Genomic DNA, 27,237 nt, shown 5'->3' on the forward strand with positions numbered 1-27,237 from the left:
GAACTATTCAATCCAACACATGCATTCTGAAGGAACAGAGGTTCTTAAGGCAGTGCTGTGAAGGAAACCTGAGGTGCAGCGGTGTTTTAATCACATTCATTATTAAATGAAGGCCTTCTTCTCACAGGCAACCGCTGTACAGCTGTTGTTCTCGGTGCGAGGTACACCTGAGGGTTTACAGGCTGGTTTCACAACATCCTGCCTGCAGCTCCCTAGTAAACAGCAGCAAGTGCTACTGTTTATCATAGGACACCATGAACAGGCAACCCATACACTAGATGCTTGCGGGCAGTAAATTGAGTATGCTTAGTTTAGTGGATTTTCTTTCCAGAGTATGAACATTTATCTTATTTGAAGTTGAACAAGGCATAAATGCCCTGAAACGGAAGAAATCGTCTGGGCCTGATAAGATACCAATGATGTTTGTAGATTCGATCCTATGTTTTGGTGTAGCTTTGTTCTGAAAATTCCCAATGCAATACATGGGTCTAGTTGTATACCATGGTCTTGGGTCAGAGATGAAACAATCACGATATAGGAGAAAAAGCAAAAGGGCGCCAGAGTAGGAGGGTGCAGATGGGGTAAAGAAACATGGAAGGTGTAGAAAAGAAGCAACAGATGAGAAAGCAATGTGGAATGGGAAGGGGAGAAGTAAAATGCAGAGAAAAAGCAAAACAGAATGTCGAGGGGAGGAGGAACAGAAGCACAGCAGGGAGACAGCATGAACACACATGTATTCTTGTGGGGTGCTTTAGACAAAACAAATACAGTAGGTCCCTAAGAGCAAGCAGTAAGGACACAAATCACTTACCAATGCTCCTGGGGAAGGTTAGACAAGATGGATAGGGCAAGCCATTAGCAGGAAACAAGCAAATTAGAGTGACAGGAAAGCCAACCAACGGTGAGCAATTGATGGGCTCTAAGTTAGCACCAACCAGATCTCCCAAATCACCACTGACCTGGATGAGGAGGCCAAAGCGGTTGATAAAGGAGGATTCCTTGGACTGCGGTCTCTCGGCTTGGGGCAATGATCACGCAGACTGAAAACAGAAACATCTCCAGAGCCTTGGTGCGCAGGAAGGAAAACGTTGAAGGGAAGTAGATGGGGGCCAGAATGAAAAATGTTGCCATTATGTAGAAATTCCAAAGACCAGCACAGCATTAAGTTGAAAGGTAACTTTATTGGGCCCTGCAGCCAGAAGACATGCAGTCAGCAAAATAAACAGTTCCCCAGCTTTCTAAATGGCCACAAATCAAAAATGCACATTAAAAACAAAAACAAACGACTTAGGGAACTACAGATACACAAAACACTGGAGATTGTCTGGGGTGGGTAGGGGACTCCTGATAGCAGACCAGGCCCAGTGAGGGGTAAACCTTGCTCTTGGGTCGGTTAGCGCCAAAGATTTGGTAGAACAACTACAAGGTAATATCCCAGAGCGCTGCAGCCAGATATGTGTCATCCCCTGGAAATGCTGAGAGAACTGGAAGAACTCAAGGTTTGACAGAGCACCAGAGCACTGGCGGTGCTATCCTAAGAACTCATCGGGGTGATCCGAAGGGGTGTAAGCTGGACAAGAGCACCACCCTACAGGCCCTCAGGGCTAAGAAAACATCTGTCAACAGCAATGCTAAGGTGAGCTCGCTGCAGAACTGGGCTACATCCATGGGCAAAGCTAAAATAAAAATGAAATTAGATGGCCCTCTCCCTCCCTTGGCTAATTCTGGGGCTTATCCTGGGGGGACTCATATGGAGATTAGGGGCGGGCAACGCACCACAGAGGTATCTTCACACACCCTGCTACTTGTAGATCATACTCCTCCATCGAATGGCAAGGTACAGTCTTTACGTCTGACTCATTCTCCCTGCTCTCCTACCTCTTGGGGGGTTGGGGGGAAAGAGGGTCCGATTCCAAGGGACTCACAGGAGCCTACTTTACTGTCAATTTTGCAGCTGATTCAAATTCAACTGACAGAAGCTCAACAACATTACCTACAAGTTTAGGGCTAATAACGCAGCCATCCAGCAGCCTCTCATCGAGGTAAATCGTAAAGTTCATGATCTATATACAGGTATCGTTGAACTGCAACTGAGGGTGTCGGACGCAGAGAAGGTTGGAACAGCCGCCACTCAATATGCACACAACACAACAAAGCATTTGGGCCTCATACAGTCTAAGATTGAAGCTCTGGAAAAATGCCAGAGAAGGAATAATTTGCAGGTGTTTGGGAGTCTGGAGAAGGTCGAGGGGGATGACCCCTGTCAATATGTAGTCCAACTTTTTGGAAAAGCATTCCCGAGTATAGCAGATTGGGATATGGACTTGCAGGTTCAACAGGCGCATCAGCTGCCTCTTAGCCGAGACAGAAGCAAACTATCCTCCCAATCATGTCTGGGTTATCATTATCCTTTTCTGGTCTTCAATTGGAACTTTCTGTTGAGGCAGCAGATTTCACTGAAAGCTCGCCCCAGTGCACCAGTCGCTGTTGATAGTCTGCGGATCTTTGCTCTGTCAGATCTTTGTAGGAAAACCATGGACAAACAGTGGAGACTGCACCAAATGATAGACCCACCTTAAGCTATGGGAGCACAGCTTTTTCTGTAGGAGCCAGCACAACTCAAAATTATCCACAATGGGCATATTCAGATGTGCTACTCTGAACAGGTGGCTATGCTGGTGCTCAGGAACCCAGAAGCTGCTACGCCTCATAGGCGATCTTAGGTTTGGCCGTAACGCAGTAATTAACCTTACAGTTGGGGTTAGCTTTGGTGATTTGGGGTTGGGGTTCTTTCTCTCTTCTTCAGCTAACCTATAAAATATGTATTGTTAAAGTGGTGGGATTGCACCTGGGCCTATGCCCAGGAGGGTAAGCGGGAGCCCTCCGCATTTATAATAATTGATTTTTTGGTGCATTCTTTAAGGTAGCACGGTGGGGTTGAGGGCGCTGGAGAGGTATGGGGTGGCTGGTTACTCTGGTTGTACAACCATCAACAGCCAGAGGTGTGGATGATTCTCCTTGCTACATACAGGGCAGAGGGGAGTGTGTGTGTGTGTGTGTGTGTGTGTGTGTGTGTGGAGGGGTGGGGGGTGGGGGGGTAATGGGGGTTGGGTTTACTTCCAAAGTAGAGGGGGAGCACATATGGCAGACAGGGAAAGGGTGAAAATGGCCAGAATAATCAGTGCTGATGGCACCAGGGGAAATCGCCGGCAGGTGATGAGAAAACCATGGCACATCACAGGATCATAGTGTGAAACATTTACTATTTAATAGTATTTCAGGAAAAACAGATATCCTGATTCAATAGAATACATTCATAAGGTTGGTGGGAGTTCCACACGGCACCCGGCCCAAAGAACCCACAGATCGGCTGCAGACTTACCATGGTCTTGTGACTCCTTCTACTATTCTGCCATACTGATTGAATTTGCAAACCTGTTTGGAACATGGAACTCCCACCAGTTATTCAACTCTTCCAAATTTGAATGAGCCTTGAAAAAGTCAAGGATGACGAAACACGTGTCGGCTGTTTTCTTACCACTTGTATTCTATTGAATCAGGATATCTGTTTTTCCTGAAATACTATTAAATAGTAAATGTTTCACACTATGATCCTGTGATGTGCCGCGGTTTTCTCATCATTTACATGGACTGGGACCCTTCTTGGGCAACAGCTTTATACACCCTGTGGCGGGGTGTTTAACCACTTGAGCACTCCTTTTCTCCAAGAAGAGACTTTGCTGTCATGAACTTTGTATTCTAACAACAAAAAGCCTTTGGAAGTGCGCACCTTCTACACACAGCCACGTTTTTCTTTGTTTGATATTGTAGAAATAGCCGGCAGGGTATGCACCTCCTTTGGCGGGGTAAATCACAGGTATTCCTTGTCAGTATACAACGGTTAGATTAAAAGTAATGTGCTGGAACGTATCTGGGCGGAACTCATCAAATAAGCGGTAACTGGTATACAAACAGCTTAAAAAGTATTGCCCGCATATAATTTCTTTAACTGAGACACATCTGGCCTATAAGGATCGCCACATACTTAAACATTTGGGGTATGCAGTGATTACTACTACATCACAGTTGTGTCCCTTAAAGGCATAGCTATTCTGGCAGCCAAGAATTTAGATTATAATTTTTGAGGATGGCTTCAGATGCTAGGGGTAGATGGGCATTGGCCCAGCTTGTAGTTTTTGGTGTTAAATATGTAATTGCCGCTCTTTAGGACCTAATGTAGATGAACCAGCAACAAGTAACACTATCAGCATGGAATTATTAGAATGGCCTGGGAGACAATTCTAATGGGAGACTTCAATTGTGTCATGGATTATGCTTTAGACTCTACTAATCACTTCGCTCCTCGGCATATGGTTTTTGACCTGGCTTAGAGATATGGGCTTGCAGACGTCTTGCCTGTTCCTATAGTGCCCAGGTATACCTTTTTTTTCCCCTCCGCAGAGACACTATTTATTCCAGGATCAATATGTTGTATATTGATAGGGGACTTCTGGGGGCGGTAGAAATGTATCATCTGATCACAATCCTACCTCCATCACTCTCAATCTGCCTAGCCTTAGGGTGCATTTGCATCCCTTCTCATTCCCTGGGTACTTGTTGGTCGACCCTGATTTCTGTCAGGTAGTGTCTAACTCCCTTAAGGAGTTTCTCACAGTAAACCTGGACAACGCCCCTCTCTTAGTAGTTTGTGACGCAATGAAGGCTTACATTAGAGGCATCACAGCAAAATATATCTACCAGCTGAATAAGACAAAGCAGGACAAAGTCAATCAGCTAGATCAAAAAATACACCTTTTGGAAATGCCTATTCCACCGCGATAAGGTTGGGTAATCAGGAAGAACGGACGCTCTATGCCCAGCTTATCAAGCTCAATTCCGGTGTAGCCAAAGTCGTGAGGAAAAAGTGGCAGCCAGTTACACTAAACACAAAGCGTCGCAATACGAGTACGGGGAGCAAAAGGGGACGTATTTTGGCCCATCAGGTCTCTGACAAAAGGACGGGTAAGCGGATTTAGTGTATTATTGGCATGGATGGGTCTGCCCATTCCCTTACTTAATCCATTGCTATGCAATTTTCGATCAACAGGGTTATATAAGGTCAATCTACAGTTCCGTGCAAGCAAAACTTAGAGGACAGTGGGGGTATCAAAATAGGATGTCACTCAGGCGGTATCCCTGCAGGTAGATTTTACAACTGGTGAGCTGGAAGATACCCTTAATGCGCTCCTCTCTGGAAAGGCTGGTCGGGGGGAATACTATTTCACTGGAATTTCATAAAGTTTTTTAAAGCATTTTGCCACCCCCACTGCTTGGTTTCGTACGTTGTATTGAAGAGGTTGGTAAACTCCCCGATTCCTGGAATCTGACTAAGATCATGGTTTTTCTTAAGAAGGGCAAATCACAAGATCAGCTGGACCCATATCATCCTATATCGCTTATCAACGCGGATGCCAAGGTTTTTGCTCAGATACTCGCCAATCGCTTGGCTCCGTTAGTAACCCATATAGTCTCAATAAAATAACATGGTTTTGTTCCTGGCTGCATCATCACTAGTCATATTAATACAGCCATTGCTGCTTTTGATATTGCTGAGAAAAGAGGTATTAAGTTGGGAATGATTCTTTTAACTGCTGAGAAAGCTTTTGATCAGGTGGCCTGGGACGGTCTGTGGGCTATAACAAGGAAGGTCAGGATAAGTGAGCGATTTTTTAAATGGGTGCTCTCTCTGTATCAATTCCCGGCAGCTATGGTAGCCTATGCTTGAATTACTACAACTTTTTTTTAAACACACAGAGGGGTACCAGACAGAGTTGCTTTTCCTCTCCTCGTGTTCTCTTTTGTGTTCTATTGAGCCCTTTTTGTGGGTGTTACAGAGGAACACTGATATAGAATCATTGATTTCTGGTGGATGTGAATTGAAAGTCTGTGCTTATTCAGACGACAAGGCAGTCTTCACCATCAGTTCATCTGTAATTATGGAACCAATTGTGAAGGAGGCTGGTAAATTTGGTTATGTATCCAGGTATAAACTGAATGCAGCTAAATGTCAACTGCTTCTAAATCATAATCTGGGTACCCCACCTCCAGGGTTGGTCAATATGTCTATGTATTTGCAGGTTAAATTAAGTGCTCAAATCAACAAAATCTTTAAACTAAACTATGAGGCATTGTTACAAAATGTCAGTGCTAAGCTGCACTCGTGGAATAAATTGCCAATTAGCAGAATTGGCTAATATAACATTATCAAAATGAATGTTCTCCATAAATTTCTCTATCTTTTTAGGGCTCTACCGCTTAGAGTGTTGACCCTGCTTTTTAAGAAGTTAGATGGGGTAATTAGTAGTTTTATTTGGGATTATAAATGAGCAAGGTGCGTAATCTGACAGTTTAAGCTTTCCTATAGGCAGGGTGGGCTGCAGCTCTCAGAATTTGGGCAGCTCTCGTGGGGAGACTACGTAGTCTGTTTATCATGGCTGAACCTGACCCATCTGCCTTTCGCTAATATTTGGCTCTAGTCCCTGACCTTCGGCTTTTCCTATACCGGATTACAGATCCTAACTACTACAAGTGTGTTCGGTTTAAGTCTGTCAGGGACACAGTAACCATCTGGAAAGAGATCTCCTCCAGGAACTCCTTTAAATGAATCCATTAGGGTATACCGCTATGGGATAATCCGGCATTTCCCTGCATTTTTTGCAGCTCTATCTATAAGTAATGGGCAAGACAAGGGCTGGTCGCGATACAACAACTGTTTGATATCAGTGTCTTCTGCTCATTTGCAGACCAGCAAGCTGATTTTAGCTTGCCCCATAACCATTTTTTTGTTTTAAATACCTACAGTTGGGGGATTATTTTCTCTCCAAAGGGTAGGGCCTGGCAGCTCAGGAAAACTCCTCTGTGATGTTAAAGCTGGTTAGATCTAGTCAGAAGTCTATGATAATCATTATGTAACAGGGTTTTTGTGAACAGAGGAGAGACTATCTTTCCCGGCTTGCAGCTAAATGGAGTCGAGCTCTCTCCTGTGAAATATTACCATTAGAGGTAGGTAGCACGCTGCAGACTTTGGAGGGTGCAGTGCACTTGCTGAACCTTAAACCGCATCAATTTAGAACAATATGTATACTTAGCACACTCCTGAAAAACTGGTGAGCTGGGAGATGGATAGCAGTTTGGATAAAGGAAAATGCCTTAAATGTGGCCTAGGTGCTGCTGATATTCTACATATGTCCAACTCTTGGGGCGTATTGGGAGGAGATAGTCAGTATGATCAAGACTGCCATTGGATGTGAGTTTTTGCTCACTTGGGGGAGCCAGGTTAGCGTACAAGCCAGATTTTGATGCTGGGCTTGAGCACTTGCGCTTTATTTTGATTACTACAGCCAGGCCATGTATTGCTAGATGGTGGGTGGCTGCTGACACCCCCACCTCCACCCCAACCTCAACCCTAAAGAATGGTGGGCGACTATACAGTAAATCTTTTACCTTGAAAAGGCCTTGGCCCAGGCCATGGGGATTAGCTCAATTAAAGAATTTGAGAGAACATGGGCAAGATTTAATTGGGAGGCTTGGTGATTCCAAGGTACTCCGTAATGCTCAGTATGGAAAGTGTGAGTGCAACCATATTTGGAATTTTGAGGTAAGGTTTGTAACATTTATCATTTTTTGTTGGGCCTTGTGGTTAGACTGACCCCTCTTTCCCCTCCTTACCTTGACCACTATGCCTATTTATATATAAATTTTAATGCATGTGGGACCTGGCCTATTTCCTGGGATTTTCCTTTTCGTTACAATTTGTATTGGACTTGATTAATTCTGGCTTTCAAAAAATTAAACACATTTAAAAAAAAAAAAAAAAAAAAAAAGTTTGCACTTGAATCGGGATTACAATTTATGTGAAACTACAACACAGATGTTTTACTATGCATAAATCTTTCCAAGTAAAATCTGCATAGGTTTGTGGGGGTAAAAGCTGCATATTCTGAATTCTACATCTTGGGAGGGGGTAAATGACAGCATTTATCCCCCATTTTCAGTGGTGGAACTAGTAATGGTGAAGTAATACTGCACCCTGTAAAATGGAATGCTGCAGAGACAGGTAATTAGTCAAGCCGCATTGCCGAATAATTTAAACAGGGCACTCAAACGAGCTCTCCGAGGTACGACTTGGAACAAGTTTTCAGAGACTATTCAGAAATTGGAGAATCAACTGCTGAAAATGAGAGCAACTCTGAGAACTGAGGTCTTTCCACTATGTGTTCTCATTTCCTAACCTTCTCCTCACAACCAGTGCTAATGCTTCTATAGGTTGACTTTGCAGCATGAGAAATAAACATAAGTATGTCATTAGATGCGCCAGGCCCACATTTTTCAAATACTTAGCCATTCTGACGGGACAGGTATTTTAACCATTGTGTACCACACCCTGCATACGTGGCACATGGTTACAAAATCAAATTTTTGTTCTGAACATGAAGAAGAGTATTACATTTAAGTGGACAGACTGGTTTCCAACCACTAAACTACAAACTGCAACTGATTTGTTCTTAGCCTCTGGTTGCTTCCTTGCAGTCTTGGGTTTGATTTGTTATATTCAAAGCATTGTCCTAATCACAACAAATGTGACATAGCAGCAGTTACCAACATGGGAAAAAAAATAAAAAAATAAAAAACACATGGGCCTATTGAACAAGAAGGCATATTTACCATGAAACTATCCGTTCATCACAACCTATGGCACTAATGGCACTATGCTAAGAAAAGACTAATCTGCCACAAGTAAATGAAAGCGAAGTTCAGCATTTAAGGTATGCTTTACCTGTCTGAATTTGTATTTGAAACATACCTAAGTAACCATTGCCCCTCTATCACGAACGGAAATTTGAAACAGCACCCAGAAGAGACAAATGTCCCCTTGCAATGTTCATACATTCCCTCATTTTGAAACGGGAAAGAGGGAGATACTGAAAATAAAATAATAGGAATGTATCTTCCCCAATGACTAACACTGAAACAGTCCATTTGTGGTGGGGACAGATAGAATAAAGCTGTTTTTTGCTTTAAAAAAACTGTGAATCGTGTCTGTTGGCGCATGAGCATTTGCAATTGTTACCTACTTACGCTTACTACCCCTACTGTGGTATAGGCTTTCAACCAGGACTCTCCAGCCATATCTGTGCTGGGCTTTTCTTTCAATCAGACTACAGGTGTAAACTACCTCTTTTCAGTCAGCCTCGATTCTTCAACGCCAGGTGTTTCTTGGCCTTCCTATTTTTTTCTTTTCCCATGAGGTTTACAGGTGGGGGAATAGGCTGGTGGTGTTTGATACAGACTTGCGGATGATGTAACCTATCTATCCCCAGCGTCTTACAATGATTTCTTCAAGAGCAAGACGGTCGAAAATCTGCTGCCATAGGTCATTGTTGCTGATGGTGTCTGGTCAATGGATTTAGAGGATTTTCCTCTGACAGGTGATGATGAACATCTGGACTTTGTTGGTAGTGGTCACGGTTGTCCTCCAAGTTTCTGCTCCACACAGAAGGATTGATTTTGCGCTGGTGTAAAAAAGCCTGATCTTGATTTGAAGCATTAGGTCCTTGGAGTACCAGATCTTCTTCAGCTGAATAAAGTCAGCCCTTGCTTTGCCAATTCTTGCCTTGAAGTTGGCATCAGTGCCGCCCTGCTCGTCTAGGACACTGCCCAGATAGGTGAAGGCCTCAACCGCTTCCAGTACATTGTCTGCAACAGTGACTGCAGTTGTCAGTAGCCATGTTAGCCTCAACATCTACAGGGAAAAAACTCTAGATCCTGAAGGCTAAGTTGTGCTGATGTGGCTGACACTGTCTTCTCTTGCATCTGCCGATGGGTGTGGGAGAGTAGGGCTAGGTGGTCTACAAAGTCCAGGTCCCCGAGCTGCTTCCAAGGTGTCCAGTGGATCCCATTTCTTCTTCTTGCTGTGGATGCCTTCATGATCCAGTCTAGGGCCAGCAGGAAAAGAAAAGGCTAGAGCAAGTAACCTTGGCGGTCTCCGGTCCTCACTTCGAAGGCTTCCGTGAAATATCCTCCACAGACTATCTTGCAGGTCATTCCCTCATAAATGTTACTAATGATTCTTACGAATTTATCTGGCACACCGTGGTGGTGGAGGAGTTTCTAAAGAGTCTCTCTGTCCACACTGTTGAATGCCTTCTCATAGTTTATGAAGTTGACAGAGGAGGTGGGGAGCTCTGTTCCATCGACTGATCAATGATGATGCGCAGTGTTGCAATTTGGTCTGTGCAGGATCTATCTTTCCAGAAGCCAGCTTACTGGCCTCACAAATGAGTGTAGACTTGTTCCATCATTCTGCTCAGGATGACTCAGAGCATTTTAAAAAAAGTAAAACATTCCGCATGACTTGTACTTCAGTTACAATACTCATTCAATATGGTCTGACCAAGGACTATCAAGATAATTATAGGTACTAAAAAAAAATTGTACTTACTCATTTCCAATGTATTTGTATTTTATTATTTATTTTTCCATATCAATAACATATATGCAGTACAGAAGTCATTGTTTCATAGGCTTGGCTGTATATTAGGCTTATCATAAAAACATCAAATATTGCAGTATAGCATGACATTGTAAAATACAATGTAAATCTGTAACCCTCATTCATCAACACTCTCTCAACCCCCAGACATGAACTCATGCATACACACTATCACACACTTTCCAATCCTAGCCACAACATGCATACACCAATAAACAACTGGAATAGATTTTTTCCTTCACAGCCGTTGCAGTTTTGCGAACTGGTAAAACACATTAAAATAGTTGATGCACGTTTCAGTGGATAAAAAGGATTCCAAAACCACCTTCTTCAGGACCAGACTTTTGTTGGAATCGGCTCAGGAAGACCAATGGAGGGGATATATCTAAGAAATAAATTGTGAATAGTCAGAGGTCACACCTCATAAACAATACATTTCTTTCCAAAGGCAAATCTTACATAGTATGAGCCAAATGTATTCCTACCACAGCAAACAGTCTTCCTAGAACAGGCAAATTCATGTTCAATTTATTCATGTGAGAAAAGGTGACACATACCACCTGCAGTGCAAGTTGTAAAGTGCCCCAGAAAGTTTTCTCATCACTCAGAGCATCATTATTGTGAATTGTAATCCAGGATGCACCAAATCAAAACACCTGTGCATTGTGAAATCCCACAGATGAAGATGAAAAAAGAAGAAGACAAGGAAACCTCAAGCCCTCACATGTGCATGCCAGGCAATTGTGTGTTGATTTATCCTTTACCATCTAACTTCAATCTAATCTCGGGGTCTGCTCCTTCCTTATTCTTATATCTGGATAGTAGCAACTCCCTCATCTGCAAAGACATCTATACACTTTCCCAGTGACTAACAGCGATATGATCCTGTTAGAAAGAAGAAGGACTTCCACAGGGCAACATGTTACCTTTCCTCGTTCTTTTAAGAACCGATCTCATATAGTTCCTTTTACCTCTGCAGTGCTTACTTCTCCTCATAGTTTCATCCATCACTTTATTTATTTTATTTTACCCAGGCAATGCCTCAGTGTCCAATATATCTTTCAAACATAATTTTCAGCTGGAGCTAACCTTCAAAGGTAAGAGAGCAGCCTTTTAAGATACTCCTATTACCATTATTGCTTGATATTTTTAAGGTTATAAGGAGCCCTTATTGTGCACATATATGTTCTGTTTTCAGAAGCACAATGACATATGTCTAGAGATTGTCTGACATTAAGCTCTGCAAATTGTTGGCCTTAGACGATAGGCTCCTTCCCAGCAGGAGAAGCTTTACCAGCAGGAGTGCATCGAAGCACGTTGCCCTAAATAGATATCTTGTCCAACGTGTTGGTATGCGACCAAGAGTTCATGTCTCTTTGTTATGCCACAGTGGGTATAAATATTTGCCTTCAATGGTAGGTACTTGGTCAGGAATATAAACTTTCTGAGCACGTTCAGCCACCATGTGCGCGTCTTAGTGCATTACTATGCCTTCATTTCTAATCCAGTTTTTTGATGTGCTTTCTAAAACATGTTAATTGGCTATGTCGGAATGAATTACCCTATCCGTCGGACTGAGGAGGTAAAAAGTATATGCATCTGTTTCTGCTGTGTACATTCTAAATCACGTGCAGCAATACGTTACCAAGATGTTGTTAGTCAAACTAATGGCCAGGTCTATCCCACAGTGCTGCAATCACCCAGTGCTGCAAAGCCAACATAGTTTCTCCTGTTCAGTTGCAGTGAAACCTAGCCACCCTTTCCTAGATCTCATTTTACTCCTCGCACTCCAAGTAAAACATCTGCCCCCCACAGCTTAAAACTCATTAACAATATGTATACTATTGCTCTCCAAACCCATATTGCCACTATATGACCATGTGCGTGCATGCTGTAATGCTTTACATATCATCGGTAAATTGACGGCCATGCACCACCTGGTCTTCCTTTCACTGATCTCATATAGTGTCTCACGTTTTCAGTGCAAGATCAGCTTTTCACTACTAAGCTTTATTACCGATATGGATAACAAAGCTCTCTTAACACATCGCCACTACATTGTCATATTCAAGCATGCTGCAAAACTTCAGGTATCATCTGTAAACTGAGAGCTGTGTGCCTCTCATAACACTACAATCGCATCCCACCAATAAACCGACGTGGCAGATTCTATCCTTCCTCATATCCCCAAGTAATCCTTATCTGATATCTGCCTCAGAGAATGCAACATATCGATCATAACTTCCTGCCGACTTCATGAGACTGAATGCTTCTACTTTCAATATTGTCCACCTATTTATACAGTTTATATAGCCAAAGATCTGTGTACCCACCAATGACAGATGTTGGTTTAGTATCTCCTCATTGATGGGCGCCATATTGCACAACGTTTTTTCCTTCTATAGTCGTCCTAATAGGGGATGAAACTGCAGCCATTTTGTTTCATATTAGACAACTAGCCACCATGAGTGCCAAACGCTGTTTATCTATACTACTGGCAGCTGTTGTATTTTGTTTTAGAACAATACCCTGCCTTTAAACAAAGGTTCAACTGATTCTGAATGTATCCAGAGGGCTCACATTGATTCCCCAATGGCCACCATGGGTGCCCAATGCAGTTTATTTATACTGCTGGCAGCTATTTTATTTTGTATTAGACCAATGGCCACCAAGGGTGCCAAATGAAGTTTATTTACAATACCGGCAGCTGTTTTGTTTCGTATTAGATCGATACCCTGCCTTTAAACAAATGTTCAGCTGATGCTGAATGTATCCAGAGGGTTCACACTATAATAGTCTTCTTGCTATTACAGCTGTTTAATAACTTTACCTAGCAGCATATCACTTACCTTATCTCAAAAACATACACATATACCACATGGTAGTACATATCTTTCTACTTGTACTATCAGTGCTCGAACAGTCCTATACCCCATGGTAATGTATCTTTCTACTTGTACTATAAATGCTCGAATGGCTCTTTGTATCATAAAGATGATGTCAGGAACTTTCAAGGGCAAGCATAAATACATTCTCTGTATCAGTCAAGATAATGTGTCTCACTCCATGTCCTCATCTGTAGCTCTTCACACGGATACAGGATACTCCTTGAACCACTATATCAATGGGGAGCTCCAATTGTCGAAGGCTATATGTTGGCTGCATTGCATATTCTTAATACTTCTGGAAGGTTTCACCCTTCAGGAGTTTCATTATTTGAGCCATTGAATGGAACATTTGCATGTACATACCCACTGAGTTTTGGAAGGAGAGGCACCTATTTGAGCGTTAGAGGGCATTATGGGGGTGCTAAAGAGTTTTGATTTCTTTGATGTAGAAATTAATAATTTGATAGGCCACACATCTAACAGACAAAAGAGTAGGGGCGACCATTGTTGACAATAGCTAGTGGAAAAAAAGTTACTTGATTTGAAGAAAAATGCAAAGAGAACTGAATCACATACACAATTTATGTTGGAGTACCTCAGGGCGGGAGTGATCCCGTCAGGCCTGAGAGTGAAAAATGTTCCAGCTCGGTGTGTGGAAATCCGACAATTCTTAGAAAAATTGTCTCAAATTGAAAACAGATGTGTAAGAGTCTGGATGATCCGGACTGTGGACACTGCCAAAGAAGTGGCAGTGATCCTCAATCAGGAAATCCTATATTTGGGGAAAAAAACTGCAGAGCATGAGTGAATTGGAAGATGCCAAAAAGAAGTCGGAGGAAATCAATGGAGAGCTCTATGATTTTGAGGAGTACCTGATTAAAAAAAAAAAAAGATAAGTGAAGAAGGACATAAATGTGGTATGCCAAAGAGAAAGTTTATCCATATTTGACAACTAATCACCATTAAGAATCAAGATCTAGGACATCGAAACTCTTACGCAACAAAGAAAAGTACTATAGTTACATTCTCTGATACGTAGTCTAGTGATTTGGAAGGAGGTAATGATCAGATATATCACGACCAACTCAAACATCAGTGAAAGTAATGCAGTCAGAGATTTACCATTACCCTTCCCCCTCACCTTTTTAACTTGAGGAAGGCACAGGGGACACAATCAGTTCCAGAGGCAGGACAGAGGGAGGATGTACTATGTAGACCCCCAACATCATTATCTGAAGATGCGGAGCCAACAATATTGGAGATCCTGAAGATGTCCAAGACAAACACGATAGTAAGACTAAACAAACTATTCCGATCTTCAATATGCCATCTTTTGAAATCGGTCAAGAGGAATGTGCATTGCTGACCAGGGGCCTTACTTTTGTCTGAGTACAAAAAAATAATGCCTTTTAGTTGAATCGAGATGTATTCTCCTATTTTAGAAAGATTAAAAAAAAAAAATGAATGCATAACACACAGAGATCCAGGAGACTAATGATTCCGGATGAAAACCTATATTCAAGATCACAGTGAAACTGTGTAATAAAGGTGGGGGCATAGTTGTAATGGATACAGAACAATACATTGGGAAAGTACAGAAAATGCTAAATGTCCCACAACACTACAAAAGCAGAAGGAAAAAGGTATTTGACACTTTAAAGAAACTTACTGAAGAAGTAACATCTAGGTCTTGGGAGAGTAGGGATATTTGTAGGAAGAAATTTGAATTCCTGAATAAAGAAAATCCAGTTATTCCAGCATGTTATAGAGTCCCAAAAAACCATAAAAATACATAACATCCTCCCCTTTGCCCCATCATTTCCACCATTAATGCCATCACAGAACCTTTGTCCAAATATATGTGGACATAATTCTTTGCCATACGACTAAGACATTGTATGCCTCTTTTATCACGGATACTCGTAACATGAGCTCCAAAATTGAGAATTTACCCTTTAATCCCTTCACAGAGTTTCTTATAACATTACACACTGAGGCACTCTACACCAATATCCCCCAAAAGGGGGCATTAGAGGCCGTAAAAGCACTCATGGAGAGGGCAGTGGGGGAAAGACCAAGTAAGTTTATTTTGGAATGTTTAGAAATAGAGCTCTTAAGTAACTTCTTTGAACTCAATGGGGTAATTCACCAACAAATCAAGGGGACTCTTGTGCCCCCAATATAGCGAACATCTAACAACAAAAAAATAATATAGTGACTTCAAGACTCCTGGATTGAAGGAGTCTTATGGAAGTTCACTGCTTGATTTTAACCACATTCTTGTGTATATTGTATATAGCACTGGCACTTTTATGCACCACAATATTTACTTTCACTGCGCCTTTATTTTAGGAGCACCTAATACCTAGTATCTAAAAATTATAAAAATATTTGTTTTTTAACAAAAAGGTAATTTCAAATGTTTTTGCAAAGAAATAAAATATGAATTAACTCAAGGATACCATATCGAGTAAAAGCATTCCTTTTAACTCTGCCGTGGAAGTCAAGGCATATACTTCCCCCTTCTTGACCAAAATTGTGTTTATTATATATTCTTTATATGGTCGGGTGAAGTAGAATATCTTCTAGAGTTTATTTTGTGGCTCAACTCCAATAACAGGAATTTGAAATGTACAGCGAAATACAGCAGAGAGAGACTGGAGTTGCTTGACGGATGGATCTCAGGGGAAAAAGGCTACCTATAGGTAAGCATTGTATAGAATTGCTACAGCAAAAAACACCGAGCTGCAGTTTGCAAGCTTCCATCCTGGCTAACAAAAAGATTTAATTCCCTTTGGAGAACTTTTGAGAATTAGGCGCAACTGCTCCACAGTGGAAGAGTTTGTACGGAATGGGGAGGAGTTAAAGGAGATACTTCTCCTTAGAAGATATCCATGACAGCTAGTCAGGCAAGTTTTCAAAAGAGATAAATATTATACATCAAATTGCCGTCTTGCAAAAGAACACTATAAGAAAGGATTACAGACTAGTCTGTATCATCAACCATTCCAAAATGGACTACAAAGTGAACATTTTTGAGCGCAACTGGAAGATACTCAATACAAGTGAGGAAGATAAGAGGTTGGAAAACCCCATCTTTCCTTTCAGACACAATGCAGACTTAAGGGACAAACTAGTACACACCTGATTAAGGCAGAACACAGGACAACAGCGAGAGACAATTGGAGGTACCACCTTGGTTAAGGGTAAACATGGATGTGGGACCCGCCATGCCTGTGATACAGATATAATTGCAAAGCGCTGGGAGTATAGATGATATACTATCTTCCTTAAAGATATGACTAACTGTAGAAGTCATAATGTTGTTTACCGCATCCTATGTCCAGTCCATGTGGCTTTGGTTACATAGAAGGAACAGGGAGCTGGTTTAAAACTCGTTACAGCGAGCCTAAGTCAGCCATTAGGACTAAGAAATTACAGGCTCTGCTGGTCCAACATTGTATACCGGTGCATCATTCTGAAAATGAATTGAAATGACTCATACTGGAAAAAGTCAACAAAAGATAGGGATGCCCAATGACAGAAGTGATAAAGGAAAGAGAAACCTTTTGGATATTCCTACTTTAGACACAGAGAGAGGATCTGAATGAGAAAATTATATAGACTCACATGAGCTGAATGAGCCAATATTCCTATGTTTCAATGCTGAACACCTATTAAAATGGGGGCAGAAAGACATGGAAGTTGTCCATCACTATTACTTACATATTAAGACTATGCATGCATCATACATATAGCCTAAGACAATTTGAGATCCCCATTGATATAGCTGTATAAGGAACATCCTGTAGCAACATGAAGAGCTACAGATGAGGACATGGAGCGAGACACATCATCTGGGCGGATACAGGTAATGTATTTACACCTGGTCTTGTAAGTTACTGTCATACTTTTTCCGATACAAAAAGCTGTTCACGCACTGATAGTAGAAATAGAAAGGTATGCACTACCATGAGGTCCATGTGTATTTTTCACATGGAAGAGACATTGCAAGTAATGCATCATTGTAGAAGGCCAGCACAGTATTTTGAGATAAGATAAGCGATACGCTGGTGATGGGTGATCCCTAGCAGTTAGGCAAAGTGGTTAACTAGCTGTAATAGCAAGAAAAGTACTATAGTGTGAGCACTCTGGATACATTTCAGCATCAGTTAAACCCTTTTTATTTTTTTTTGTAAAAGGAAGGGTATTGGTCTAATACGAACCAAATTAGCTGCCAGTAGTATAAATGAACTGAGTTTGGCACCTATGATGGCCACTGGTCTAATACAAAATGAAACAGCTGTCTGTAGTATAAATTAACTGCATTTGGTACCCATGATGGCCATTGGGGAATCAATGTCTTCACACTTTTCCCCCTTTGTGTGGCCGTAATAATTTAGATTAAATATATTAATGCCTTATTCGGATGATTATACTAGGAAAAATAAATTGTGCAATATGGAGCCCATAAATGTGGAGATACTAAACCAACATGTCTCTCATTGGTGGTTACAAAGATCAGGTGTGTATCAGCTATATAAATAGATGGAGAATAGTGAAAGTAGAAGCATCCAGTCTTGTGAGGTCGGTAGGACGTCATGATCGACTTGGTGCTTCTCTGAGGCATTACAAAGTAAGGAGTACCCAGGGATATGAGGATGGGTAGAATCTGCCACATCGGTTTATTGGTGGGAGGCGACTGTAGTATTACGGGAGGAACATAGCCATTAGTTAACCAATTATATATAAAGCTGTGCAGTATGCATGAATATGACCATGTAGTGGGGACATGTGTTTAGAGAGCGATATTATGCCTATCGGTAATAAAACTTTGATGATGAGAAGCAGATGTTGCACTGAAAATGTGAGGAACTATATGAGATCAATGAAAGGATGACAAGGCGATGCATGGCTGTCAGTTTACCAATGACTTCTTAAGCACTGTGGCATGCATGCACATGTCACAAAGTGGCAAGATGCGTTTGGAGAGCAATCCTATATCTACTGTTAATAAATCCCAAGTTGTGAGAAGTTGATGTTTTACTTAGAGAGATCTATGAAAGGACAGCTAGGTTTCGGTGTGACTGAATGGAGAAGCTATGATGGCCATGTAGCGTTAGGTGATTGCAGGACTGCGGCATAGACCTGGCCTTCAGTTTGACTAAGAACATCTTGGTAAGGTATTGCTGCACGTGATTTGGAATATATGCAACGGCAACAGATGCATATACTTTTTCCCTCCTCAGTATGACAGATAGGGTAATTCAATCTGGCATAGCCAAGTGACATGTGTTTTACAAAGCACATTGAAAAACTGGATTAGAAATTAGGACATAGTAAGACGTTCACACTGTGGCTGCATGTGCTCAGAAAGTATATATTCCTGAGTAAGTACCCACCATTTAATGCAAATATTTATACCCACTAATGTGATTGTGCTCCTGAAACATAACATATATGTGAACGATAAGTGTTCCTTCTAACCTTAGAAATATCAAACGATAATGATAATAGGAGTATTGTAAAAGGCTGATCTCTTACTTTCCAAGCTTACCTCCAGCTGAACAATTTGTGCGAAAGGTATATTGGACACTGAGGTTTTGCCTGGATAAAATAAAATAAATATATAAAGTGATGGATGACATTATATGGAGTCGTAAACACCTCAGAGGTGAAAGGAACTATACAAGATCAATCCTTAAAAGAGCGAGGAAAGTTAACCTGTTGTCACAAGGAATTCCTTCTTCTGTCTAATAGCATCATATCGCTGCTTGTCACTGGGAAAATGTATGGATGCCTTCGCAGATGAGGAAGTTACTACGATGGAGATATAAGAATTAAGAACGAGCAGATTGAGTGAAGGGTGAAAACTCAAGTTGGATGGTGAAGGTTGAATCAACTACCTGGCATGCGCATGTGAGGGCCTTTTCATCTTTTTTCATCTTCAACTGTGGGATTTCACAAAGCATGGGTGTCTTGGTTTGGGTGCACCCTAGATTACAATTCACAATAGTAGTGCTCTGGGTGATAAGAAAACTGTCTGAGGCGGGAAACATCCTTTTTTACAACTTTTTTATTACGAAAGTCATGATTAACGAAAGCGCAACAACGCTTTTTTTAACCACGACTTCGTTTTTTTGTGCCTTAACTACGTATGTTCTGAACAACGAACATGCGTGGTTAAGGTACAAAGAAGGGAGTTGGCGAAGGAGGACGACGCAGGTGACAAGGGGTTGACTAAGGTAAGTGGTGGGTTTAGGTTTTGGGGAGGGGTTAGGGTGTTTTAGGTTTTGGGGAGGGGGTGGGGGGTTTTAGGTTTTGGGGTGGGGTGGGGGATGGGGCGTTTTTGGTTTTGGGGAGGGGGTGGGGTGTCAGGGGGTTTTAGGTTTTGGGGTGGGGCGTTTTTGGTTTTGGGGAGGGGGTTGGGGCGTTTTTGGTTTTGGGGTGGGGTGTTTTAGGGTGGTGTTGGGGGGGTGGGGGTTTTAGGTTTTGGTGAGGGGGTGGGGGGTCAGGGGGTTTTAGGTTTTGGGGTGGGGTGAGGGATGTAGGGTGAATGGTGCCTATTAGTATTGGTTTTATTAGGAATGCCTTTACAACAAAATATCGTTGTTCAGGCATTCGTGGTAAAATCATTAGTAGTAAGGACGAGGTCGGTGTTCCGACCTCGTTGTTAAGGTTAGTAGTTGTTTTTAATTCGGTGTTCCGTCGTATAATCGTCTGAGGCAATTTGCAACCTTACAACATGCACTGCAGTTGGTATGGGTCACTTTTTCTCTCAAATTAATTGTGTATAAATTTGCCTGCTTTGAGTAGAAGAGTTGCAGTCGTAGTAATGTATTTGGCTCGCAAAATGGAAGATTGGTGTTTGGAAAGAAATGTACTGCTTGAGGTGTGACCTCTCACTACTCAATATTTATTTCTTAGATATACATACCCCCATTGGTCTTCCTGAGTAGATTCCAACAAAAGGCTGGTCCTGAAGAAGGTGGTTTTGGAATCCTTTTTAACCCCCACCCCCTCCCCCAAGAAACATGGGTTGACTATTTTAATGTGTGTTTCCAAGTCACAACACTACAAAGACTGTGAAGGAGAAGATCTATTTCTGTTGTCTATTGGTGTATGCAAGTTGTGGCTGGGATTGGGAAATGTGTGATAGTGTGTATGCATGAGGTCATGTCTGGGGAGTGAGAGTGTTAACGAATGGGGGTTACAGATTTACATTTTATTTGACAATGTCATGATATATCACAATACTTGATGTTTTGAAAATAAGAAGCATAATAAGTATGGCCAAGCTATGAACCAATGACATCTGTACTGTTTATATGTTATTAATATATGAAAAAGAAATGAAATATAAAAAAAATTGAAATTAGTAAATAAAATAATATATTTTTGGATCTATAATTATCTTGATTGTTAGCTATCAGTCATTGCTTGTCTGCTCCTAAGTTTCTCTTTGCTGCCTTGTTGGTTTTGGTATATTAGCTTTGAGCCTTTTCTTTTTCTGCTCTTGTTCAGCTGGTTTTGAAAGCAGCTTCCTTTTCTTTTCTTGCTTGGATTCTGCAGAGAATCTTGGTGGAGATCCATTCTTTATGCTGGTTTCTTGGGAACCAGTACCTCCTAGCAGATTGAGTCACTGTTTCTTTGATCTGCTTACACTGGCTTTCTACTGAGTCTTTGTCGTGCTCTAGTTCTTAAAGGACTTGAAACGTGTTACTGAAGAGGACTGAGTAGCTGCTGTGTTTCTATGAATCTTTGAGGAGGGTGGTGTTACATCGCTGGCATTTGTTTGTCAGTTCCATCCACACTTTCTTCAGCTTTAGCTTACTGGTCATAAGAAGGTGATAGTATGACACCAGGTCCGCTCCTCTTATCACTCTCATATCCTGCAGGAACCTCCAGACCTGCAACGCAGACATGGTCGGTCTGATTTTCTGTTAAAATGTCTGGGGACATCCACGTTGCCTTGTGTATTCTTTTGTGTGGGAATACACTACTGCCCATCATCAGACTGTTCAGGGCACAAAACTTGGCAAGCCTTTCACCATTCTCATACAGTCGCCTACGCCATGGTTGCCCATGACTACTTCGTACTCTGTTGTCGCTTCCATTCTTGGCATTGAGGTCCCACATCAGTAGGGTGATGTCTCTCTCAAGGCATTTCTCCATAATGGACTGGAGCCTGTTGTAAAACTGTTCTTTTTAGTCTTCTTTGCTTTCATTTGTAGGTCCATAACACTGGATAACATTCATTGTGATCCTCTTTTTCTTTGTACAGAAGGTCGTTTTGATAATTCTGGGACAGTGTGCTTCCCATCCAATCTTGGCTCTGTTGGTTGCTGGTGTTAAGAGTCAGTGCTACTCCCAGAGTGTGTGGGGATTAATTTTCTTTGTGTCCAGAATACAGTAGCATTTCTACAGGAGCCAGTCTTTTCTGTCCAGACTGTGTCCCTCTGGTCTTGCTGATGCCAAGCAGGACAAGGTTGTATTTTTTCATCTCCGCTGTCTCTTGGGCTTTCTCGCGTGTCTCATACATGGTCCTCACATTTAATGTCCCGATGGTTACAGTCTTGGTGGAAAGCAGGTGAATCAGCTTTGTGGCTTCCAAGTATCTCGGATTTTCACCACAAGGTGTCGTAGCTCATCATGAAGGAGATTCATCTCTCCCCAAGGCCGAGATGCCTTTTGGTTGACGTTTCAGTAGCTAGGTTTTTTTGACATGGTTGAAAAGCTAGCTTTCAGCCTAACCCTCTACCTTTTGTAGCTGGGCTTGGGACCAGCCATTGTAGAGTTAGTATTTGACATTCACGACGATCAAATATGTGCATCTCGATAAAAACGTGAGAACACAACCCTCATCTAAGTTACTTGTTCCTTGAATATCTTTGACCATTTTCAAAATTCACGAGTCACTTAAATGTAGTTTGTGTAAAATATACCAATCGAACTTTACAAAACAAACTTCACTACAATCCACCATAGATGAAACCTATAGAAACATGTGTGATGTAAAACATGCAGGAACAATTTAGAAAAACAAATAAGAAAAAAAAATATATATATATATATATATATATATATATATATATATATATATATTCATTCATTCTACGGGTAAATAGCTCACAATATAAATATATTTATCTCTTCAAAAGTCATGTGATTTCATGTAATTCCTAAAGTTTTATAAGTTCTGACAGAAAACATTTGTTCCAACCAGACATGCAAACTACAAAGAAAAAAAAAACCTGAATGAATACACACTTTGAAAGAGAGATCTTCGAGGTGTTGCAAAGGTCAACAGAAAATAAAATCTCAAATTAGAAAATAACCAATTTCTAACTTACGGCTTGATTCACAAAGAATATTGTGCACTTAAACTGAGGTTTGGTGTGCAAAAGTAGGACTTTAAAATTCAAAAATCCTTTGTGCAATGTTATGATCGTTTGAATGTGAAAATACTATTGGTATGGTAGAAATGCCGCATTTGGAAGATTATGGTTAGCTGTGACATTCTGGCTTAACATGGTGGAAGAACTGATTTAAGGATACTGGAGGGAGGCACCCCTGCAAAGAACATGGAGGGGGCCCCTCTCTGAACTCACTCAGGCCAGGTGCTGTGCTGAGGGGGCCCCCTGGAGCTCGGGGTCCAACCACCCCGTGGGGGTCTGTGGGGGTTTGTTACACCACTGGAATGTCACATTGGGTTAACCCAAATATGTGCAAATTCAAATACCTGTTAGACAGTTTCACAGCCTAGAAATGTGTGCATCCGCAACATTATAACCTATGGTTTAGGACATATTACTTATGGGTTTTGGCCCCAACTGTTTTTGCTGTAATGCTCACTTAAGTTTTTAATTTTCATATAATGATATTGTTTTATTTGCTCCAATATATACAACTATGGCTGATGCTTTCTCTAGGCCCAGCTTTGCATGGACACTGGTAGACAAAGTTCCACAAATTCTCATGATATTCTTCTCACTATGTCAGTATTACAAGGATTTCAGTCCTCATGTAAAAATGCTACCAATAGGATATTGTGTCCTACTTCAGGCAAAGAGATCAATCATTTGCACTACAGAAGATCACTTCTAGAAGGGCTTCTTGATGATAAATATTAGTACTGGTAGAGTGAGTGTGCACAACATATGCCAAATTTAGACATTAGGCGTACGTATATACACATATATGGCATTTGTATTGGCCCAACCTAGTTTCAAGGCAGTGGAGAGAAATAAATGGCTGACGACAGAGATAAAAAAAGGTGTGTCTTCAGCTCTTTCACTAACTAAGGAAGAGCAAGAACAATCCCATTGTATACAAGGGCGTCGTTCTAGATCCTGGGTGCATTAATGGAGAATGCCTCTGGACTAGATTTTTCTTTCTTCAACTTTTCAGTCTCCAGTCTGACGGTGACCTGGCTTAGAGTGTGCCGAACTTTAGAAATGGTGAGCTTGTCAAACAGACAGAAGAGTATGCCAGTCATATGGCTTTTTAGATGTGTCTTGATCAACTTAAAGGTGTGGCCGGTTAGCAAGGCGAGCCAATGGTGAAGACACAGCATTACACATTAAATACCAACCCAAGATGCTTCTTTTGAAAGGAATAGGTCTTCATTTACAAACATGAAACAAAGGCCAAATAAAGTGTGGACAACAAAACAAACCAAACCACATTTCTTGAACCTTCTGTGTGGGGGTAGGAGCAAAAACTTGTGTTGCAATTGCGCTACAATATGCTGCAATATAAATAACATGGGCCTCACCCAACAATGTTATTCTCAGGTATCTAACCTAGAAGTTTCAATTTTCCAATTGCATCTTTGTTTATTCTCCACGGTTAATTGAACTAATGATGTCATTTTAGACTGTTATAAATATATTAACTGAGCTATAATGTGTTTAACTCTTGTTCTAGTTTTTTTAGTGACCCTGAGCGCAAGCAAGCATATCGAAGTGACTTCCTGATCAAACAGCCGAGATTCCTCCAAAACGATGAAAAGCACATAAATATTTTGTATAGCATAAAACAAATCAATCAGAAGCTAAGGGGGGTTCTAACAGAAAACAAAAACTTCAGGGGGCCAAAGTAGTGGCTCAAAAGTGAAAGGTCTAGTGTCCGGAAAATAGGGTCATCAGTTGAGCAGCTGTTTAAAATCAGCAAAAAAGCAGTAGTGTCAATCTGGTAACTGCATTATTAGTGTGGGAGTGTTATCCACATGTCAGTACTCATCTGGTTCAATACTTTAAAACCTCCCTTATGACCTCTTTGCTGGTGACCCTTTCTGGGTTAGCAGCTTGTGCAATGTGATAAAAAATGCTTCAGATTCACCAGCGGTGGAACTCAGTCTAGTGCGACTACTATCCCAGTTTCTGCAACTTAGTGCAAGAACCAAGTGTTAGTTTTGAATCGGATGACTTTTAGACCAGAAAAAATGTATTATTTCATATCGGGGGTCTGTGAAGATGGTGGCAATTGTTCCTTTGCACATACTGATTTCGGTTGCCATCTTTTTCCGGTGTCCTCGGCTCCATATTATTCCTGGTTTCACATCATGTTACCCCCCAAAGCTATCCTGTTTGGTAATAGTTGTAGTGCTAAGAGAGGCAATGGGATTCACACAACGGTGGCCTATCCTAAGTGTGTTCGGTAGGTAGCTAGCAATGGAAATGGAAGCGCGATTAAGGGCACATAAGGGCCATCTTCAGAAAGCAGGCACACCACTGCCCATACAGAAAAATGAATAACACCGCAGAATAGGGGTGAGCACCACACATTCTTTAGAGTGGGAACTGATATATAATAGAGGCAATAGAAAGGTTAGCTAAAACGTTTGATACCAAAATAAAAGGATCATAAATGGAACACAGAGTCTGTTGTAACCTGCGCTCCAACGAGATATATAAATCTTTACTTTCTAAGAACAGATCTTTTAAAATGTGCTTACAAGTTCTAAGCAAGCTATGAATGGCTACTAAGGGCGAGAAACTCAGTTCCTAGTGTGACCCTCTCAATAATTAAAATGAAAGTATATGTTGGGTAAGCAGAACTCCCTCATATTCAGCGCCTAGTGGATATTTATTAGACAGCTAATTGTTTATTTACAGACTGTTGCAGTCCTATTACTTCCAAATAAAACGGGCGATTTCCCATTATCCTCAATAGACACAATAAGAAGTAGTTGTGAGAGAAGAGGGAGATGGGAGGTGGCAAAACAGACATGCAATAGATTACATACACTGCGTCCACAGTTTTTCGAGGTAAGGGGCAAATAATGTGTTTAACAGAATGGAAACAAAACGTCTAATTTATGTACATGCTAACAAAAATGGAATATTACATTTTATTAAAAGCACGTGCTTACCTTTTCTGTAAACAAGCCTGCTCGCAACCACAATGGTTGTGTTGGCATTCCTCTTTTGTGGATCTGGAGTGAATTCTGTCGGATCTACTGCATTGGGAATCACCGAAACAATCTCGGGATTCAGGGCTGCTCTCAGCACGGTGTTTTCTTTGCTTGTATAGGATACACATACTATGTGACTTGTATCACAGAGGGACACGGTGAGGAGTTTATTTGTGAGCACAGAACTGACATCAGCAAATCCAAACAGTGAATGATCAGTGAAGACCGTCCGGAGCCCCATTGTCTTGGCATGGAAGAGGGCATCGTGGGCCATGGCTGAGAAGGAGCTGTGCGAATGGACTATTTCAACTCTTTCTCGCACAAATATGTACCTGAGCAGAGGCAGACTATGGAACAGTGTTGTTGCTGTGGACTGATTATACATAACCTTTAGCGGCAAATAATACACTTTGAGGCCATTAGTGAGGTAACGGATTCCTTTTCTGTCCCCATACGCATGAGTCACAATAATAACCTTGTGTCCCCTCTCGATGAGGCATTGTGATAGCTGATAGATATGACTTTCCACACCTCCCATGTTCGGATAAAAAAAATCTGAGACCATGCAAATGTTATGGGCATTGGCACCTGGAGAACGTCTACAGTCAACACCATTTGAGTGCGTACCAAGAGGTGCCTTTGAATAAGCGCACATCCCGTGAGACATAGTGAAGCCAGATTTCATGAATAAGACTGTTCCGTTTACAATGCGGTTCCACGTTTTGTGCTACCTGAAGGAGGGAAAAAAAGAAAATGAAAAGTTTAAGAGGAAATACAGGATTTCATTAAACCCAACTCATTTACTGATACTTCATTTAAGAGTGGGGTTAGAAAATGTGATGCATATAGATAGCATTATTGTCTACTTAGTTGATGGCATGCAGAAATTGGCTGCAAGCTCAAAATCGAAGAAGTGGGTAGAATGTGTCACTCACGATGGAAGCAAAACTGTATGACAGCAAGACAGTATCTCAACAGTAGTGTTTACGCATCACCATGAAAAACCAGTTACAAAAAAAAGCCTGGTTGAAACAAAACACCAACAAGCTTAAGACAGAAGGGCTACAATCTAAAACAGGGTACACAAGAGAAGCCAGGGCTCAAAATAGAGGTTAATAATTACATATGTGGTAAAAGAAAGATCTGGAAAACAAAAAACAAAAGCAAGTTGGTGTCAAGAGATGGTGGAGTGAAAAGAAAGGGGTGGGTCAAAGCATGGCCAGTATTGAGGGCTGAAAGATGAGTTTTCGAGAAAGACTTGGAAAACAGTGGTTGGGTCACGCAAGCCTGAAAAGAACTAGGATATACAAAGTACAATGAATTAGTGAAATTAATTTCAGCAGTTCCATCCATCACTATTTTACTGTGAAGGCGAGTCT

The 27,237-nt window shown here is 41.4% G+C and overlaps 1 protein-coding gene across 2 annotated transcripts in view; it reads right to left on the reverse strand.

Annotated features, from left to right (window-relative positions):
• PIGA (phosphatidylinositol glycan anchor biosynthesis class A) overlaps positions 1-27,237 on the reverse strand; it is a 120,517-nt gene that overhangs the window by 76,168 nt on the left and 17,112 nt on the right. The window contains exons 2-3 of one of the 2 annotated variants that reach the window (XM_069204949.1): positions 25,817-26,589; positions 10,878-10,937 (exon numbers count right to left, since the gene is read on the reverse strand). In XM_069204949.1, the coding sequence (XP_069061050.1) occupies positions 10,878-10,937; positions 25,817-26,543 (787 nt within the window). In that variant the 5' untranslated portion in view covers positions 26,544-26,589. The remainder of the gene's footprint in view (positions 1-10,877; positions 10,938-25,816; positions 26,590-27,237) is intronic. The other variant, XM_069204950.1, reaches the window with a different exon arrangement.

The sequence above is a fragment of the Pleurodeles waltl genome, chromosome 8 (genome assembly GCF_031143425.1).
Source record: "Pleurodeles waltl isolate 20211129_DDA chromosome 8, aPleWal1.hap1.20221129, whole genome shotgun sequence".
In the NCBI taxonomy this organism is placed as follows: domain Eukaryota; kingdom Metazoa; phylum Chordata; class Amphibia; order Caudata; family Salamandridae; genus Pleurodeles; species Pleurodeles waltl.